We start from the raw sequence: 19413 nt of genomic DNA, 5'->3' as shown, positions 1-19413 counted from the left end.
GTGGGACAGTTGGAAATTCAGAACAAAAGAGGTACCAACAAAGAGATCTTTAGGATAAAGATAAGTACAATTATAGAAAATACGTGGCTTCTAATAATTATAATTTTGCACCTCAATCTTCCCTCATTTTCCTCACCCTGCCAGAAGTTAACTGCTCCTCCCACTCAGCCCAAGCTTCCTTCAATTATGGTAGAAAAAACCAGCTTTTCCCTTTTGACCCCTCAAGCCCATTTGTGACAGAGCTCTTGTGTTTTCCCCGGCAGAGAGCAGCAGGAGATGAGGAGGGACATCCTGAGGTGCTGGGCTGTGCTGGTGGCACTGATGGGACTGAGCGTGGCCGAGGACTTCCCGTGGACCAAGAACAATCCGGGCTCCTTCTACTACGGCACTTTTCCAGCCGGTACCGCCCAACCCCAACCCCAGCTGCCTTGGGAGTGGGAATGTTCTAGATCTGCTCCTGTGTCTGCACAAGGAAGTGACCCAAAGGTTTTCCTTGTCCTTCCAGGGAAATGGCAGGAACTGAAGTGGAGGAGGCTGCAGAATGGGGATCAGCAGTTTTGTGTAATTCCTTTGTTAGATGAGAGTTTAAGGGAAATATTCATTTCAATCGAATGTTATGCTTACACCTTTTTTCTTTGCTTGCTTTTAGGAATGCAAACTTGCCAGTTAGACAACATAAAACAAATGTCTGGGTGGCTTTAGCCAGCGCATCAGGTTTAGATACCATGTCTGTCCAATACAACCCCAGAAAAGCAGATTTTCACCTGTCCACTTGGTGTGCCAGCAGATGCTTGGCCAGTTCCAGAAGGAATCGACAAAAGCATTCAATGTACACTCAGGATCATCCACATGGGAGCTTTGGGCCCCAACACTTTGGGATCTTTGGAACCTGTGGGAATACAGGGATCCACGTGACCCTGCATTCCATAGACCCACTTAAACAGGAAACACAGAGGAAGGCTCACAGATTAACACTTCATACCCACATCTCCCTGATTAAAGTACAGCGTAACAAATCACACCAAAGAACTCTTCTCCTTTTTATAAATTACCTACAATTAATGAAATAAACTAAAATACCCTTTGTTATTCAGCTGATTTTAAGAAATTAGTGAAAAAACTGTGCTGGGTTTGTTTCAAGCTGTTCAATATTGTCCAATCCACTCTTCAGTATGGATTAATGAATCTTCTACTTTCTTCAACACATATTTAAACATATTTCATCCAAGCAAAATCAAAACTAGAAAGGTACAGGCACTGATTGGCTTTCATCCTCAAGTTTTTAAGTAATTTATGATATGGTATTTTGTGTAACAAGAGGAAAATAATCCAGAATGTTTCTGTATATTTTACATAACATCTAAACTCGTAGTTGCTAGAACTACCATGAAAAGCAGCAGGGAGAAATGATGTGGAAATCCAATTTGTTTTTTACAGTAAGACATTTCTGCCACGCTATCAATTCCCCACCTCATCCCTGTAAAATACATGAAAAATGAATATATAAAATAAATGAAAGGATTCAATTCCTTTTCCAGCGCATCAGATCAGGACACCTTCAGTGATTACCCATTTTCAGTCCTTTTTAGGCAGATATATTTTGAAATGTAGAAAACCTCAGCCTCTCCAGCAGTGCTTACTTCCACTTTCAGTTCCTTTCTCACATGGCCATTTAGCACCAAGACCAATCAGCAGGAAAACGTTTCAGTAACTCCCCTGTTTTCACCTCCAGGTTTCTTGTGGGGTGTTGGAAGTTCTGCCTACCAGACCGAAGGGGCGTGGGACAAGGATGGGAAAGGGCCGAGCATCTGGGATGTTTTCACTCACAGGAAAGGGAAAGTGCTCAGCAATGAGACGGGAGATTCCGCCTGTGATGGTTACTACAAAGTCAAGGTATTGCTCAAGAGGAATTAATTAATTGTACCTCTGCAAATGTTCTGGGCCATTCCTTGATCCTGGTTTCCCATTTTGAAGGAACAGCTTCAGCTGCTCTAAAGGTTTATTTAACTTAGGAATCCAAGGGTTGATATTTTTAATCAGTACAGTAAAATCTTCTTTCCTTATAATCTCATAGAACCAATAATCCCACAGTGTTTCCCAGATACATCTCAGATTTTCAGGATTTTAGTGTCCAAAAAATATTCTAGATGTTGTAGGAAGTCCACATGCTTTGTTAGAAATACAATAAACACATTTGAGCTTTAAATAAAATTACCTTTTTGTGTGTGTGTGCATATACGAGGTTTTCTAAGTATTTTTAAGAGGCTTTAAAATTCAGTCTGGGTGTTCCCCATTTTTTGAAAGGATAACAAACAAACAATCAATGCAGCTCTGTTCAAAACATGTTCCCAAGCCTAATACCATCAAAACCAATTTTCAAATTACTGTGCTGGAGGAAAGACAGATACACAGCAAGAGGAATCCAAATGACTGTGAGAAGCCAGGGTTACATAATTGGAATTGCAACTAATTTAATAAAAGTTATGTTCCACTGAGGTTTCTCCACATATGTGAACTCCAAGGGAGAACCCTCCAAGGGAGAACCAGAGGTCTCAGCAAGAACTAAGAGAAAAGAAACTAATTATGCCTTACTGTCCTAAAATGGGAAAATGCAGGAGAGGTTTCATCTGAGCTCTCAAACCAGCAGAAGTTTGAAAGAACAGCTTTAAAGCATCTTAGAGAAGCTGGGACTGTGAGCCTCACTGGGCTGTGGCACCAGAAAAGATTAAGGCAGAGGTGATACGGATTTGTATTTAGAAATACTTTTTAAAACTTGCTTGTATTTGTCCAGTTGCCTGGTTCTCTTTGTATCAGAGCACTCTTTGCTTTCATCATCAGAATTCTCTTTGCGTTGGCACAAATACCACCAATTTCTAATTCCACTGAACACTGAAGATGTACAATTTCCTACCAAAAGAACGTATATTCACGTGGGATTTAGGGGGTTTTCTCATTCCAGTAAGAGACAGTAAAGAAAAGTCCAAGTAATGATGGTTTTGAGCCTGAGCTGAGATGTTTAAGGTCAAGATTTACAGGCTTCTATTATTTTCTAATACAAATTCTGACATAAATATAATTGTATTGCAAAACCTCAGCTCATTTTTGTGTAGTGCAAACATTCAGTCTCCACAGTTACATAAAACATTACAGGACTTCTTTGGACTGTCAAAAAAAGTGGTTAAAGAGAAAGGCTTCAAGTAGAATGAGCCATCACATCAAAGATCAGAAAATAACAGATGAAATCCTCTTTTGTGTAAATCTTCCACAGATTTTCTGCATTCAGAATTATTTAAAGACAGATGAGAACTGAAGTTATTCTGCTCAGCCTCAGGGTGTGTTAATTGGGTTTTCTTCTCACAGGATGACATCCAGTTACTGAAGGAGCTGAAGGTGAATCACTATCTCTTGTCCATCTCATGGCCAAGGATTATGCCCACAGGCATCAGAGGTAAGCACAATTTCACCAGTTCTTCCCAATATTCTTATCTGTAAGGAATTTACTCGAGTAACCCACAGCTGTTCAACATTCCTGTTAAACAGATTTCTGTTTGTCTGCATTTAACCATTACAGAACTCCCAACACTGTAATGGAAAATTCCTTGGTTAATCTTTTTAGATTTCCGTTCTTCCGTTATTTGGGAACCAATGCAGGTAATTCCTTGGTTTTTTTCATCAGCTGAGCAACTGAATGAGAAGGGAATACAGTTCTACAATGACACAATTAACAGTCTTCTGGAAAACAACATCACCCCTATCGTGAGCCTCTACCACTGGGACCTGCCACAGGTCAGACAACATTTATATTAGTGAAACACCTCAAATAAAGCCTTCTGACAGAAATCATTTCCTAAGGTTAAGAACTAAAAGTACTTAAATCAGAGAGGCCTGAGTGATTTTAAGAACTTGTAAATATTTCCTATTCATTTGCATTTTACGTGCATTGAAGTTTTGAAAAAAATCTCTTTCTAAACTAGAAACAGAATTAAAAAGAAATAGAAGTCCTCTTTAAGCAGCAGCTGACCTTCAAGTAAAATTATTGAATCTTGACATTCTTATTTCCAAAGGTTCTCCAGGAAAAGTATGGTGGCTGGCAGAACATAAGCATGATTAATTATTTTAATGATTACGCAAATCTGTGTTTTGAGAAGTTTGGCGACCGTGTGAAACACTGGATTACGTTCAGCAATCCTTGGGTAAGTCATCGATGCTTTCCTTCCAAACACTCCCATTGCACAGTTCTGTTCCCAAAATTCTGTGGAGGTGACACCAGAGGAGAGTAAGGGGAAAAAAACGGAGAGGGGAGAGGGAAGGGGAAAGATTTAAACCATTAATCTTTGTGGCCAAAAATCTCAGCGGGCAGATTTTGCACAAGGGCAGAGTTTTAAGGTATGAAACTCCAGGAAAAATTTGAAAACTCCTCAGCTGGAGACACACCAGGAATTGGAAAGGCAGCTGTTATTTATCCTTCCTCAGCTCACCCCACTCACCCTGCTCACCAACACCCTGCTGCCAACAAGCCACAGCTCGGTACCAACCAGCAGCGGGGCAGGAAATGGGAGCCAAGGAAGGGAAAAAGGGATTGGAGAGGGACAGCCCAGGCAGGAGAGCACGGGGAGGATGGAGCACATCCCCTGGCTCTGGAGCCCAGAGAAGGACTCACTGACTGACTGACTCTGTGTTTGCAGGCAGTGGCTGAAAAGGGCTATGAAACGGGAGAACACGCGCCAGGACTGAAGCTCGGCGGCTGCGGCGCCTACAAGGCTGCTCATCACATCATTAAAGTAAAAAACCTCCTGAAATTGTGCTTGAAATTAGGTGTCAATTAAGGATTTTTATCAGATTTCACTCTTTAAGCAGAAATGTAGGTTCACAGTTGTGTAATTTCCAAGTAAAACACTGAAACTATCATCTGGCTTTAAACCTCCAGCACATAATCCAACCAGTGTTTGGTTCTTCATTTAACACTGGCAACAGTTTGAGTTTTCCTTATATTAAAAAATGTCTCTCAAAGTTTGTTTCAAGCTGGTTGAAAAGAAAACATCCAGGTTAGCCTAGAAACAAGCAGTAACATCCTGGCCTGTTGCAAGTAACTTCAGGAAGTCTCTGGTAAAAGTTAACTTTCATCTGCCTGAATAAATTAGAGAAAGACATCGAAAGAGCAGAGCCATGGGACAGAACAATGTCCTGAGGGCTGAGTGTCAGCTCCATGTGGACGTCATGGAATTTAGGGAAGGAATCTTGCATAAAGGCTTTTGTGATGTCTCACATGATAATGAAAGTTTCTGTAATAAACACAAGAGAAATTCTGTGATATTTTTCACACAGTGCTCACCAGCTTTCCACGGTCCAAGAGATGAAAACGTGCACATGATTTATTCAATTTTGACATTATTTTTACAGACTCACGCCAAGGTTTGGCACTCCTACAACAACACGTGGCGCAGGGAGCAGAGAGGTAATCAGGATTCATTCTGGGATTGTGCTGCTCTGTCTATTAAGGGCTTAAAGAACTGCAGAATTGTCCCTTTGTTTTAAGGGATGGTTGGAATTTCCCTAACGAGTGGCTGGGGGGAACCTGTTGATCCACACAGCCAAACAGACAGAGATGCTGCTGAAAGGTACATCCAGTTCCACCTGGGATGGTTTGCAAACCCCATTTACAGAGGGGACTACCCAGAAGTGATGAAGAATTATGTAGGTAAGTCCCAGTAACTCTGACTTGAATGGATCCATGCTTCCAGCACTTTACAAGGGAATAACTCCTGGCCAAAGTGTATTTTAGTCAAGTGAGGGCACAGGTGAGACACAGCAAAGCAACCAAAGGCTGGACGCGGCTCCTAAAGCAGTTTGGGGACACACCAGGACACTTTAAATCGCTGTTTCTCCATGTATTGTACCCAACTTAATTCTCCAAACCAAAAGGATGAAAGATGATCTCATCTTAAAAAACCAATTGAGCTCAGGTGTCCTCAACATTAACACTAAATCCAGGAAAACCAGATTTGGCCCCAGCACAGATTCCCAGAGAAGCTGTGGCTGCCCCTGGATCCCTGGAAGTGTCCAAGGCCAGGCTGGACAGAGCTTGGAGCAGCCTGGGATAGTTGAAGGTGGCCCTGCCCATGGCAGTGATGATTTTAAAGTTCCCTTCCAACCCAAATCATACAGGATGTTATGATTCTGCGACTTATAAAGAAAATCAATTTCCATGCTCCTCAAAAGTTGTTTCCTATAATTATTTTGCTAGGTAGGAAGAGTGCCCAGCAGGGCCTGGGGACATCGAGATTACCAACTTTCTCAGTGCAAGAGAAAACCTATATTAAAGGCACCTCGGATTTCCTGGGAATTGGTCATTTTACCACTCGTTATGTTCTGCAGAAGAACTTTCCCTTCCTCCAAGTGTCCAGTTACCACACTGACCGTGACCTGGCTGAACTGGTGGACCCCAACTGGCCAGCTCCAGGCCCTAAGTGGCTCTACTCTGTGCCCTGGGGGTTCAGAAGGTTACTCAACTTCATTAAGGTGAGTAGAGCAGATCTTTAATTATAATGGAAGCAAACAAGTTGCCTGGTTTAGATTCTGATTTTCAACAGTTCCAGCTATTGGTCTTGTCACAGTTGGAATTTTGTCAAAAAAAACCCCCCTTAATTTCAGCTCAGAAAACTACAGAAATCAGTCATTTTAAAATAAACCCCACAGTTAACTTAAATTCCTATTTTTCTTACTTAGGTAAGTAAGCATAGAAAATTGCTTTTAATGCACTTTGCTAATTCACATATTCTGTCAAAATAAAATGATTTTATGTGAACCAATCTCAACATTTCTGTTTGCAGACCCAGTATGGGAACCCCCTGATTTATGTGACAGAGAATGGAGTGTCTGAAACAGCGCAGTGCCCTCAGCTGTGTGATGAGTGGAGGATCCAGTACCTGAAGGGATACATCAACGAGATCCTCAAAGGTCACTTAAAAACAGCTTTATAGGATTTGACTTTTGCAGTGTTTTCACCTTCTGCCTATTTTTTACTTTGTCATTTCCATCACAGAGAAATAATTATTCACAAGTCAAAATGGCAGCAAACCGGACTCACAAATTTTCACCACAATGACAACCCAAGCAAACATATTAACACTAATAAGCACAATAACATACCTGAGATTTCATACTGCCAAAAATCATCAGTTCCACTTTCAGAAAGGAGAAATTGCTATGCCCATAGACCCATGGTTTAAGCTAAAGACAACAATTTCAAAGAATCTAAATTCAATTAATTTATACTTCATTTTTCTGTCCTCCTCCCCACCTCTTCCTGCTATAAAGCAAACATTTACAGAACCATATTTTAAGGACAACCCCCACCTTTATCAGTGATTTGTGTTCTATTTCCAGCTCTAAACGATGGTGTAAATGTCAAAGGTTACACTGCCTGGTCACTGCTGGATAAATTTGAATGGAACAAAGGCTTCTCCGAAAGATTTGGGCTTTACCACATCGACTTCAAAAACAAGAACAAACCACGGTACCCAAAGGCATCTGTTGACTACTACAAAGAGATTATCAGCGCAAATGGATTCCCAAATCCAAGAGAGGTGATGTCAGCTGCTAATTTTGATCTTTTTTTTTTTTTTTTTTCCTTTTTCTTTGATTTATGTGCAAATATCACATTGAATTTCAGGAAACAACTTGTATGAATACGGTACAGAAGGGACACTTTGGTTCTGTAAATTAGTTTAATACAGAGATATTCAGACACTGAAAGTGGGAACAGCCTCTATTGCTGTTTCTAAAGCATTCCACAAACTCCAACTGGACTTACTGATGCAGCCAAAAATTCTCCATCAGAAGTTATTTAGCAGATCTGTCAGCTTTCTAGGCAGAAAACTCCAGAAATGCACTACCCTACTGGAAAATAACCCGGAATGTATGACGTGCTGTTAAAAATTTAATCAAACCATTAACTCGGGGCAATACACTGAAATAAAAACCACAAAGCAACTTTCAGAAGTTCATATGTTGGTAGAATAAAGTAGTTTCAAGTTAACTGTAGCGACAAGGGCAGGGAGGGAGCTGTGGGAGTGAGGAGGGTGCTGCAGGCTCACAGAATTGTCACCTTTCCCCAGGTGGAGAACTGGCACCGGAAGGCCATGGACACCTGCTCTGCCACACACCAACACCTTGCTGCAGGTAATGCTGCCTCTGTTCTGCTCTATAAAAGCGGGTTCTGTAAAGTTCAGATATTAAGCTGCTCCCTGAATGCTGCTAAAAGGTATTTTCTACCCAAAAGCACTACAAGCCTCTAAAGCAAAATGTTTTTATTTACTGTCTCCAACCGCTGTAGCTAAATGGATCAGCTGTGGATGTTACTGAAATATAGGAACTGAAAGAGCTACTACTTAAATTGAGGTTGGGGATGACGGCACTCTCCTTAAAATAAAACTGCTGAACGCTTTTTCAAACAAAAACCAAGCCCAGACAAATCAAGACAACCACACAGACAGAAAATCTCTGAATGTTTGACTTTTACATAAAGTGGAACTATAAAAATAAATAAAAGGAGTGGCCTAAGATTAAGTTTGGGCTCTGATGCTCTTGGTAACAAAGAAACCCCAGCACAACTGATCCAGAACAGCTAAAAAACCCTCCTGGTTTCAGGACATTTCAGAAGTCCTGAAGTAGGATTTTTTTTTAAGAAAAATCAAACAACTGCTATAGATTCTTTCAAGAGGATGAGCTAGATTCCACATGGCAGGAAACATCCCAGCAGCCAGCCTAAGTGAATCCTGCTCAGCCTCCACTTCCAAGTCATCTGCAGTGTGAATGAACTGGGTTTACTGAACTCTTCCAGGCTCCTCTGTGGAATAAAGTTCCACAAAATAAAACCCGTTTAATTTTTCAGACAGATAAAGAACAAAGGCCAAAGCTTCTCAAGGATTTCTCTTTGACAGTTTTCTTTCACCTTGGGGTGACGGGAATAAAAATCAAAGGACCAGCAAAATATTGTTAATGCACTGCAACTAATTCAGAGCAAGGGCAATTTTTGCAGCTCTTTGAGCACTGACATATCTTCAGAAATTTAACTTAAAAAGAAAAAGAGAGAGAAAACTATCATGGATTTGCTCCAGCTTTGGCAGACTTAGGAAATTCTGCTTGCTTTGTTTGCTGTTTATGCCAATGTCAACACTTTTATGTTCAACAAAAAATCTTTATGTTAACTCTAAGTTAGGTATTTCTGTCCTCCCGAGGATTAAAGCTCTTACATATTCCTCATTTCTCAAATTTTAGATTCCCTGATTACTCACATGGAAATGGTGACAGAGATTGTTCTTCCTACAGTTTTCACACTCTGCATTCTCATCAGTATTGTCCTCCTCATATTCTACCTTCGAAACCACAGCTAAAATTGATGTTTGCACACTTCTTCCTTTGCCAAAGGGACTAAGCTGCAACTGTCTTATTCGAGTGGTTAAAATTTACCACTGCTGCCTCTTTTTACACCCCTGGAATGAAATATTATTTACCAATCCACCTAGAGCTTTTATAGTTGTTCTATTCAATTCCCAAAATTATTTTTGTTTTTACCAAAATACATTCTCTTTCCACTGATTCCAAGTAGTAGGTTTTACAATCCTTATTATTTTGGAAACTATTACACATTTTGTTTACCAGAAAAACAGTTAAGAGTAAAGTGATTCCAATCTTGCCAGGACAAATTTCAAGTGGTTAAAGCTGTTGCAGATCTTTCAGTCTGTTCAACAGCATTTTGATTACCATGCAATTGCTACTTGAAGAAAGATACATGATTTTAAAACACAAAAGGACTTAAATATTCCAAGAGCACTGCTTAAATATGAACTTATTCATGTCTAAAAGTTAGGATAATCTATACCTTGCTATTCAGGTGTGGAGAAGAGTTGTTTGAAGTGAGTAATCCAAGGTGACATCTTCTGAATCAGATTTAAACCACATCTTGACAGTTTGGTTTACAGTAACCAGATTTACCTTTGATAACTTTATAATATATTACACACAAAAATTTTAAGTAACTATAAGTAATCCAAGCACTTCCAAAATTAATATTCCACCTTAAATCCCCTTCTAGTGCAGGTAGAAACAAGTACTATAAAAACTTGGTTCCGCACTTCAGCTGAATGTACTTGAAATACAACTTCCTGTGCTTGAAACCAGAAATTATACAAATTTATAATAATCATCTATAATTCATAGTTTTTAAAAGCATGGATATTAGGGTTTTCCTTACTTTCATTTACCCATAGTTAAGTTCTTAATGCAAAATGTTTCTGTCTCAGATTATTTAGTCAGCATGTAGGAAACGATGGAATTGTTTAAATCAGACCAAAATATTTCCTCACTGATTAATCAACATAACACATGGCAACTGCCAACACATTTAAACGATTATGTCCAGCCATTTCTGCTGATTTTGTTGTTCAAAAAATTTGTGCAAAACATACAAGACAACACTGTTAAAATAACTCACTTCACATTGAAGGAATAAAATAATTTGAAGAGGAGAGAGAAGTATTTCCAAGAATACTCCAAAATATAAATACAGGGGCCAAGAAACCCAAACTGGCTGAAGATGCCAAGGCCCTGGAGGAAGAGCTTTCCAAATCCTTCAGGATGGTGAAGGATCACTTGATCCCAGGAGAACATGACAACATTGCTTGGTTTGTTGGTTAAGATAATTCACACTTTGAACAGTGTCTGATTGCATTTTTAATGAACAAAAAATAAAATGTGAAACCCCAAAGTGCACAACTTTGTTGAATGCCTGGAAATATATGAAAGAGATCCACCATACTTACAAAATATTTACACTGTAGAGTCATAATTGTACTGCATTTTAAACAAAGGAGGTGCCTACAGGTGAATTGTGGCTGTGGAGGTCCCACTTAAGTGTAATAAAGCAAATAAATCAGTGAAGATGAACTGTTTGAAGCCCAGAGCGTTTCTAAAACTCCTCTTGGGACAGAAAAGATTGAATTTTTCCCCTTTTTGTACCTTTCCAGTCCTGCCTGCTCAGTAACATCAACTTAAGTGAAGTGCACCTGACTGCACTGAGTGATGGTAATAAAATACAGCCTTTCTTCACTGCTTCCATTCACTGTGGAGTCAGAAAGGAAACCTGCAAGGACAAAGGGAAAAGTTGGGATTAGCCACTCTTGTCAGAAGGTAGAGATCAGTCCATGGAGCAGCTTCCAGAACTGTTTTCAAAGGGCAGCTTTCAGTTTTACTGAAGCACTTCATGACAAAAATCAATAATGACAGGAAAGATTTACCAAATCCTCACATCAAACCTCATCCCAACAAGGCAAATCATTTCTGTTCCAGTCTCTCTGCTTAATTCTTCCCCATTCTGATGCTTTTCCACTTGTTCTACATCTGCTTGCAGCAAGGCAGATCTTCTCCCCTTTGCACCTTCTCTGACTCGAGACCAGCATTAACAACAGGGAAATTTCTCTTCAAACTCTTCTGTTTTATTGGCAAACATCTCAGAAATAAGGTGCAAGATTTTGGGGGGTATTAACCACCTTATTTTTGGCACTATTGTGTAATTTTAACTCTAAAAACATAACTCACACAAGGTGAGAAGGACTCCACTTCCTGGATACCCTTAATTCTGTAAATACCTCCTCACTCTTTTAGTAGAAGGCAAAACATCATTTTGCTTTTGCCAAAAAGTAAATATAAAGCTCAGACCCACTGAAGTCAGGATAAAAACTGAATTTGTTTGAAGTTTCTGCTTTGATTATTTCATTTCACCACCAACATTCCCCACCTGAGTTGTTTGATGGTCCATATTCAACTGGAGCATCGGTGCTGACTTGCCACGTTGTTTTAACCTCCTTCTGTCCATGCCCACTGCTTATCTCCACCTTCCAGACTTCAGGGTTATCACTGAGAGAATAATCAAAAAAACATCAAAATTGAGTCAGGTATTCAGACACATCTGAGTTTTATGCTGCAAACGCTGAAGTTTTTCTTACTTCTGATAGAATTTCTTCACCAGAGCTGGTCTGATAGGCAGCTGAAACACATGCTTCTCATTCAGAGGGTTTTCCTTGTAATATTTCATGCAAATCCTACAAGAGATATCAAGTTAGTTTCTTTAAAGAAATGCTTGTAAAACAGAGCATAAACCTTGTGCAAAATTAACTATACTCTCACATTTTATTATTTCCTTAAGTTTTCAGTTTTAGTCCCAAAGCGAAATTTAGCAGGAAGATCCAACTGATCCTTCTGCAATCTCACTCTCACCAAAATTAAAGTGTTTCTTTAAAACTGTCAAACAAACTCTATTTGTGATTGTCATTTTAAGAGCAAAAGTAGAAATGAAATACTTACTGTGTCAAAGGGAAGAGGTTCTCATGTCTGAACTGCAGTAAGCCTGTACAGCTGACCATTATTTCCAGCATATGGTGAAGCTTTTGGACACGGTGGACTTGTTCCTGGAGATCCACTGATGTGGAAATGAAGTAATCCTGGAAGAGCAAAGAGCTTCTGCTCCTACCTGAGCACTGCATTGCTACAGACACACAACACGCCCTCAGTAAATAAAATCATCTTCCCTCTTTAGAGGAGCTAAGATTTTTAGAGTGGCCCAGCAGACCCAGAACAAAGTCCCATCAAAGTGTGACAAAGGTTCACTGCCTTGCCAGTGACCCAGATGAGACATCAGGGAATTATCTGGGAATAAGGAAACAAAACAATGACATTTTTGCAGTGTGCTGTCCCAGCCTCATGACCTGCAGTTCAGTTTCTCAGTTTATGTGACTTGCATCCCACCATCAGCTAAGCATGCTCAGCTTTCTAAAATAAAAATAAAAATAAAGCATCTCACCAAGCAGTTTACTGTTGCAAGCTCCTGGCCTGTAAAAGGAACAGCAGGAAAAAAATATATTAAAATTTAATACAGGGTATCAGATGAAATACATGCAACATTCAGGTGATCAAACAGGAAATTCCACTAAAGCACAAAGTCAGCAGGAGTGTGATGTTATTTACTGACATGATTTACTGACATTCCAAACAAGAAAACCCCTCTGAAGTGGTGTGGCCAAGGCAGGATTTTATTTATCACCAAGGCTGCACAGTGAAAAAACCTACCAGGTATTGGAGACAACCCGCTCCTCAGGACATACAAGTTTACAAACGCAGTGAAAATAAAAAAGCAAATAAACAAAGAATGAAAACAGGATGTCAGATGCCAAAAAGAAATGAAGGGGTAACAGCAACGGTAAAACATAAAGCGATGCTTCTTTTGAAACAAGTAAGTTTTAAAAATTTTGAAATTTAAAAGCTGAAAAGTTACATTATTAAGGAAGCTGGAAACTGCACTTCAGCAGATGGGAAGGGAGATGGAGGTTACCCAAAAAGTTCATGATTCCCTGCATGGAACACCTTTTCTCTTGAATTCCTCATGCTCACCTATGAAAAAACTGACATAATCCTTCTTCATCTTCTCCAAGCCAATCTCCAGGAGCATCTGAATGGGAGTGATGTCACTGAGGGAAACATCCTCCATCTTTCCATGGTAGGACTGTTGGATCAATTGACTTAAGAAGCTGCTACTCCCTTGATGGATCTAAAAATAAAGCAGTCTTTGTGTGATGTAACTGTGCAAGAAATACCCTCGACGTTGTTCAGAAGTTCAACGCCCCCAGGGAAACTCACAATTGAAAAACACCACAAATGAGGGGCAGTGAAGGGACAGGAATTGTATTTTATTTGAAACTATCCCAAATTTTACCATCTCTTGTGAAATAAAAGTACATACCCATGGCTGTATCTCACCATGTTCCAGGCATTTTATGACCAGTGTGAAACAGTCTATTAACTCCTGATAGGAGCTGACACCTGGAAAAGAAAAACACAATGTTTTAATTATCAAACCAGGCTCTTTCTCTGGCTGTTATAAGTCAATAACAACAGGCCAACGCACCCCTGCATGAAAAAAACCCCTCAAAGAATAAGAGCTAAAATTACAGACTGCACAGCTTTTTGGCAGCTTTGTCATATGATGGCTTTCAAAAAGGTTACTCTAAAAAAACAACAATCAACAGAGACCACTGAACTCTATATACACTGAAAATTATCCTTCAGACCTAGAGAAAAAGGAATTATACAGTTTTCAGTTTTAGGGCAGATGGGTTCTAGCTTTAGAGCAACTACCAATGGTTTAGTACCTTTTGCAGCCAAATAAAATGAAATTATCTCCTGCTAGATGCTGGTCTGCCATTGGAAGGTTGTAAGAAAATACATCATCCTACATCCCTAGAATGAGCTCTTTCAGGAAGAGCTGATAACAATTTTCTGAAGAGCTGATGAGTCCTTAAAACTCAGAACTGAACAGGAATTTTCCTGAAAAAGCAATTCTGTCTAGCAGATAAAGAAAATGAAAGGAAAACAGATGGGGCACAATACACTTACTTTTCATTTTGCACCATAATTGCTCAGCGAAGTCCAGGTCTCCTCGCTCACCAAAGATTGTTTTTATGCAACTGTCCACAGCAGCTGTGTCACACTTGATTTTCTGGAAGAATGTATTGGTCTTCAATGAAAAATGGTGCCTGAGAGTCAAAAACCTTTCACATCTGAATTTCTCCAGAGATCAAAACTGGCTGCATCACTGATTTTCCCCTTTTTCCAGGGAAACTACCACACAGTAATTTGGAATTATATTTTTATTTAAGAGTGAGTGTGATTCTTTGCAGAATTATCACACTGCCAGCCTTGGACCAGGAAACACAAGACACTGTCAGAGAGACTTTAGATCTCAGTCAGGTATTGTCTGTGTACCCAGCAGGGCCCTGGGAGGTTAAAATCCAGACACACAAACTCTCAGAACAGAGAACTTCCCTGTAATCCTGACACAGAACAGTTCTGATGACACAGAAATCAATATATTCTTAGATTATCAACAAAATGCTGCTTCTCCCTTAACAGGAAATAGAACTAAACCTTTCCTTGTAGGCTAAGAGGGGAAAAAAATAACCAAACAGATTTTTTATAATTTGAATTTGCCCATTGCTTTACAATATCATAAAGCTGTAAATAAAGAGGACACATATTCAGCTGATACTATTAAATTGGCCTCAAATCACTAAATTAGGCAAGAAAAGCAAATTAATGCTAGAATGCAATGGCACAAAGGTCAGAATTCCTGGAAGACATCAGACCTTCTCCCATTATTTTTACACAGCAGAGACAGAAAGCAAGAGATCCATATTCCTTCACAGCACTATTTACACATATAAAAAACAGACAAGATTCGGTCAAAATCTGGAATAACTGCAGTTAAAAGGGAAGCAAAATGACAAAGCTGCTGTCAGGAAATTGCACGCACCTCTGTTTCATTCTTGTTTCCAAACATACAATCTCCATCCAGCTTCTTCTTTAAATCTAGTAGAGTTTAAAAAAAGAAAAAAAAGTTCCAGCACTCTGAAAAGTGTCATCAAACCAATCATTAATCCCCAGGCACATCATAACTAAGACACTGAATAACAGAATTGATTCATTTAAAAATGGTTTTATTGGGTTAGGTTACAATCTAAAAAGACTTTTTAAAAATGCTTTTAATTATTACTTTCATCCATGATATTAGGACAAAGAAAAATTACAGATATGCATTAATTAACCTATTTAACTACTCTGTGCAGTGGTTCCAGCACAGAAATGAACATTTCTAGTGCTTTAAAAGTTGTTTATGGAATTCCCTTTTATTCCTGTGAAGTGCCACACCCCTCCCTCCTCATGAACAAGCAGCAATTACCAGTCAGAAATTCCTGGACCAGTTTGAGAGCTGATTCAGACTCTGATGGCTCAGGCCACTCAGTCACACCCATCTTCAGACCTTCAGCCAAAGCCTAAAGGCAGCAGGACCACAACAGAAATCAGTTCTTGAGAGTCCTGCACGTGGCATCAGCCACAGAGAACTTCACCAAGAATCACAGGTCTCTGCACAGCTAACCAGGAGTTACGAATTGTCAGAATTCCCTGGATGATTTGTCCTCTTTGTATTCAAGGTTTCTAAAACCGAACTCAGAGTTTCAGCTACAATAAACGTTTGAAATTATCTTTGACACATTTGGTGAAGTTTTCAATAAAATTATTGGCACATAAAACCCTTGTTCCATGCAAATGTGAAATTGGAACTTCTCCCCTGCACTCACCAAGAGGAACTGCAGCTCTCGGTACAGATGGAACACAGGACTTCTGGGGTCCCCCGACTCCAGGGCAATATTCTGAAAGTTCCACAAGTTTATCTCAGTTTCAAACTTTAGAAATCAAATGTCCAAATTTTTTATCAGTGAGAAGCATGTCAGCACAGCTTATAATTCAGCTTCTGAACAGGTTACATTGCTTTTGTCCGCTATCCTTTGTACTACTCGTGATGTGAATTGTGCCAAGAGCATGGGTTTATTTGCTTTTCCCATCCTGACTCACCAGGGTGGCAGCAGAGATCACTGGGGGAGTCTCCAGGATCTTTTCCACACCATTCCATGTGATATCCACACTGATGCTGCTTCCAGATTCTGCAATGGTGTCCTCTATTGCAGCAGCTGCAATCAGCTCGTACCGAGCAAATCCTTTGGTTGTCACCTGGAGTGAACAGATTTCAAATATAAAAACAAAACTACCACAGGCAAAGCATTTCACAAACATGCAAAAAATAGGGTTAACACCAGACAAATGCATTATAATCATGACCTAAAATCAGGCTGTTATATTATAGAATCATACTAAGGAGAGTTTCCATAGAGGGTCTAAAAAGCTTCCCCAAACCAGCATCATAAATCCCAAAATAGTTTTTAAACTTCAGCTGAAGCCATGACAGAGTGTGAAAACTTACAACAGATGAGTGATGTCTTATTTTATGTTCCATTTTGAGCTCTTCCAGGTTTGCAAAATGAGTTTTATCAGCCGTAGGACCTAGGAAAGGAAAAAAGTGAGAATCAAAAAACCCCATTTGACACAATTCAAATTTGGCCCTACAAATTCATTCCCAAATGCTCCATTTGGTGAAGCATGGCTCCTGCTGTCCTTCAGAAAGCAGGAATTCTCCCTGCATTCCTCCTATTGATTACAAGAGCTGATATGAACATATACAAATGTTTAGAACGAATCACAGCTTGTGTAAGATGCTGAATGGCAGCAGTTTAAATTTCCTGTTTTCAACCTGAGTTGAGGCTGCCTGCACAGCTACAGGTGCATCACTTAGATTAAAAAGCCATTTCCCCCACATGGCATTGGTTAAAAACACATTTTCTCTTATTTTAATCCATTTTTTTTCATTAAAACCAAGAATATAGATAATTCCCAAGCCAGTATCACACAAAGAACAAAGCATTGTGACATCAGCATCCCCACATTTTTTAGCCCTCCTCACTTCATTTTCTGCGTACCACACCTTACCATCACACGAAACCATGTAAATATTGAGCCCTGTGACTTTGTTTGCAGCCTTGAGAGGCTCAGCTCCAATCCAGCAGGTGTGCTGAGGGTCAGAACCATCACACCTGGCCCACAGGGGAGGAAGCACAACCAGGTCACTGCTCCCCAGGCAGGTCACGTTTGGGTTTTGCACCATTGCGTACAAGGAAATCAACTGCCTAGAAATAGGAACAGGGAGAAAGGAAGATGCCAGCAAATAACACAATAAGTTGGTGAAAACTGAAGAGTCTAAAATTATAATTGAATATTACATTTTAAGCTAATTAAAAGAATACATTACTTAGGTAAGCTCCATTTTGGTACCACACGCTGGTATTTTAATAACGCCAAAGATGCAAATCAGATTTTTAGGTTTGTTGTTGTTGTTTGTTTGGTTTTTTTAACAGGAGCTTTACCCAAAAAAATAAGCACTGAAGTCTCAGTGAGCTTTTTTTGCTCCCCTACATGCAGTGAATCCTGTTAACTCAACAGCCCAACTCTCAAGTGCTTTTCCAATGCCTGGATTTTAGCTACTTTTTAAAACACTTTTAGCCATTAAAAGTAGGGAAGCCCTTCTGCAGGATGGAAAACAGCCACAACTCCTCATAAACTAATGAGCAATTTTATTTAGGGGATTGAAAATACAGGTTCAGAATTACAAAAGAAAAATCCCTCAAAATGGGAGGGAAAGCTTTCACACTTACTTTGCTCTTCCAACAGAAAGGGCCAGGGCTCCAGGACTCTCCTTTGGCAAAACCTCAGAGGCATAAACGGCATCATCTGTTCTTGATTCCTCCATGGAATTGCTTTCTTCATGGTGTGCCTTTAAGAGAAACGTGCATGTGAGTCAAAAACTGCAAGGTGTGTGAAAAAAGTCTGATGGGAATTCAAAAGTCTGGATTACAATTAACATCTACCACGCACACTTACGGCTTTCTGCAATATATACACTGCACTGCTTCCACTCCAAAATTTTTCAATAGGATTTTTGCAACTGCCACCAACCAACGAGATCTCTACGTCAGTCTGGAAAAAAAAATCAAAACTTTTTCATATACTGTGTAGTGACACAGCATTTCAGCTTTTTTTTTTTTTTTTTAATACCAGAAATTACAAAATTAAATAATTCCACAGACTGGTTTTCAATTCTATTGCATCCATTCGTGACCCACTTGCAGCCTCCCTGAGGCACCTGAAGGGAGCCGACAGGAAAGATGGAGAGAGATCCTTTGAGAGAATGGAGTGACAGGACAAGGTGGAACAGCTCCACACTGAAAGAGTAGGTTTAGATTGGAAATTAGGAAGAAATTCTTCATGTGAGGATGGGCAGACCCTGGCACAGGGTGCCCAGAGAAGCTGTGGCTGCCCCTGGATCCCTGGAAGTGTCCAAGGCCGGGCTGGATGGGGTTTGGAGCTGCCTGGGACAGTGGAAGGTGTCCCTGCCATGGCAGGGGTGGGATGGGATGATCTTCAAGTTCCCTTCCAACCCAAACCAGTCTATGATTTTACCTCATAAAGATAGGGATGTTTGGGGATACTGTCCTTTCCATCTTCACGTATCCTAAAAGAAAAGGAAATGTAGAGATACACGACCTTTCCCCTCAGCATTCCTTATTAAACAACAACATTATCCACATACATTAAACGCTCCAAGGCTCCCCACAAGCAGCCTCTCCACAAGCGGGTCCAGACCTCCCTCAGCAGAACAGCGGAGACCCACAGACAGTGACCTCGATCCCCACAGGAGCAGGAGCCCAGACAGCCCCGGGAACAGCTCCGATCCCCAGCGGAGCAGGAGCCCGCTCAGCCCGGGGATCAGCCCCGATCCTCACCGGAGCAGGAGCCCGCTCAGGCCGCCGCCCGCCCGGCGCCGCCGCTCCGCCGCCATCGCCGCCCGCCCCAATCGAAGCTCCCGCCCGCCGGCGCTACGCGATGTCTGTGAGGGGAGGGTGACGCGTCACG

The 19413-nt window shown here is 40.4% G+C and overlaps 2 protein-coding genes across 4 annotated transcripts; one reads left to right on the top strand and one right to left on the bottom strand.

The window, feature by feature from the left end:
* Nucleotides 1–276: 276 nt before the first annotated feature.
* Nucleotides 277–9395, top strand: LCTL (lactase like). The gene is made up of 13 exons (XM_040077512.1): nt 277–400; nt 1733–1893; nt 3361–3448; nt 3677–3786; nt 4065–4193; nt 4686–4781; nt 5401–5455; nt 5537–5698; nt 6245–6519; nt 6831–6957; nt 7387–7586; nt 8118–8181; nt 9280–9395. Exons 1-13 carry the CDS (start codon nt 277–279, stop codon nt 9393–9395), a joined length of 1707 nt encoding a protein of 568 aa, XP_039933446.1.
* ZWILCH (zwilch kinetochore protein) lies at nt 7156–19344 on the bottom strand. Of its 3 annotated transcripts, none has more exons than XM_058422418.1 (18): nt 19284–19344; nt 18961–19012; nt 18376–18477; nt 18156–18274; nt 17434–17630; nt 16871–16950; nt 16465–16620; nt 16191–16262; nt 15791–15884; nt 15365–15420; nt 14449–14551; nt 13796–13875; nt 13447–13603; nt 12860–12888; nt 12364–12500; nt 12006–12101; nt 11798–11916; nt 7156–11143 (listed from the first exon to the last, which is right to left on the bottom strand). In XM_058422418.1, the coding sequence occupies exons 1-18, from the start codon at nt 19337–19339 to the stop codon at nt 11052–11054; spliced, it is 1797 nt and encodes a 598-aa protein (XP_058278401.1). In that variant the 5' UTR covers nt 19340–19344; the 3' UTR covers nt 7156–11051. The 3 variants fall into 3 exon arrangements, with proteins under 3 accessions (XP_058278401.1, XP_039933723.1, XP_039933724.1); XM_040077789.2 differs by having other exon boundaries at nt 18382–18477; XM_040077790.2 differs by lacking the exon at nt 19284–19344 and adding an exon at nt 19091–19249.
* Between the last annotated feature and the right edge of the window lie 69 nt (nt 19345–19413).

This window comes from Hirundo rustica, chromosome 13 (assembly GCF_015227805.2).
Source record: "Hirundo rustica isolate bHirRus1 chromosome 13, bHirRus1.pri.v3, whole genome shotgun sequence".
NCBI lineage: Eukaryota > Metazoa > Chordata > Aves > Passeriformes > Hirundinidae > Hirundo > Hirundo rustica.
The sequence above is the reverse complement of the archived record's forward strand: the minus strand, read 5'-3'. Positions and strand labels throughout refer to the sequence as shown.

What these genes read in the sequence shown, in the direction of transcription:
- ZWILCH (XM_058422418.1), bottom strand. Translation starts at nt 19,339, where the DNA reads ATGGCGGCGGAGCGGCGGCGCCGGGCGGGCGGCGGCCTGAGCGGGCTC. An exon ending in GAGAGCTGCAGTTCCTCTTG is followed by an intron (nt 15,885 to 16,190) that starts GTGAGTGCAGGG and finishes TGCTGCCTTTAG; the next exon opens with GCTTTGGCTGAAGGTCTGAA. An exon ending in TTGCAACAGTAAACTGCTTG is followed by an intron (nt 12,501 to 12,859) that starts GTGAGATGCTTT and finishes TTGCTCTTCCAG; the next exon opens with GATTACTTCATTTCCACATC.
- LCTL (XM_040077512.1), top strand. Translation starts at nt 277, where the DNA reads ATGAGGAGGGACATCCTGAGGTGCTGGGCTGTGCTGGTGGCACTGATG. An exon ending in CTACGGCACTTTTCCAGCCG is followed by an intron (nt 401 to 1,732) that starts GTACCGCCCAAC and finishes TTTCACCTCCAG; the next exon opens with GTTTCTTGTGGGGTGTTGGA. An exon ending in AGTGATGAAGAATTATGTAG is followed by an intron (nt 5,699 to 6,244) that starts GTAAGTCCCAGT and finishes TTATTTTGCTAG; the next exon opens with GTAGGAAGAGTGCCCAGCAG.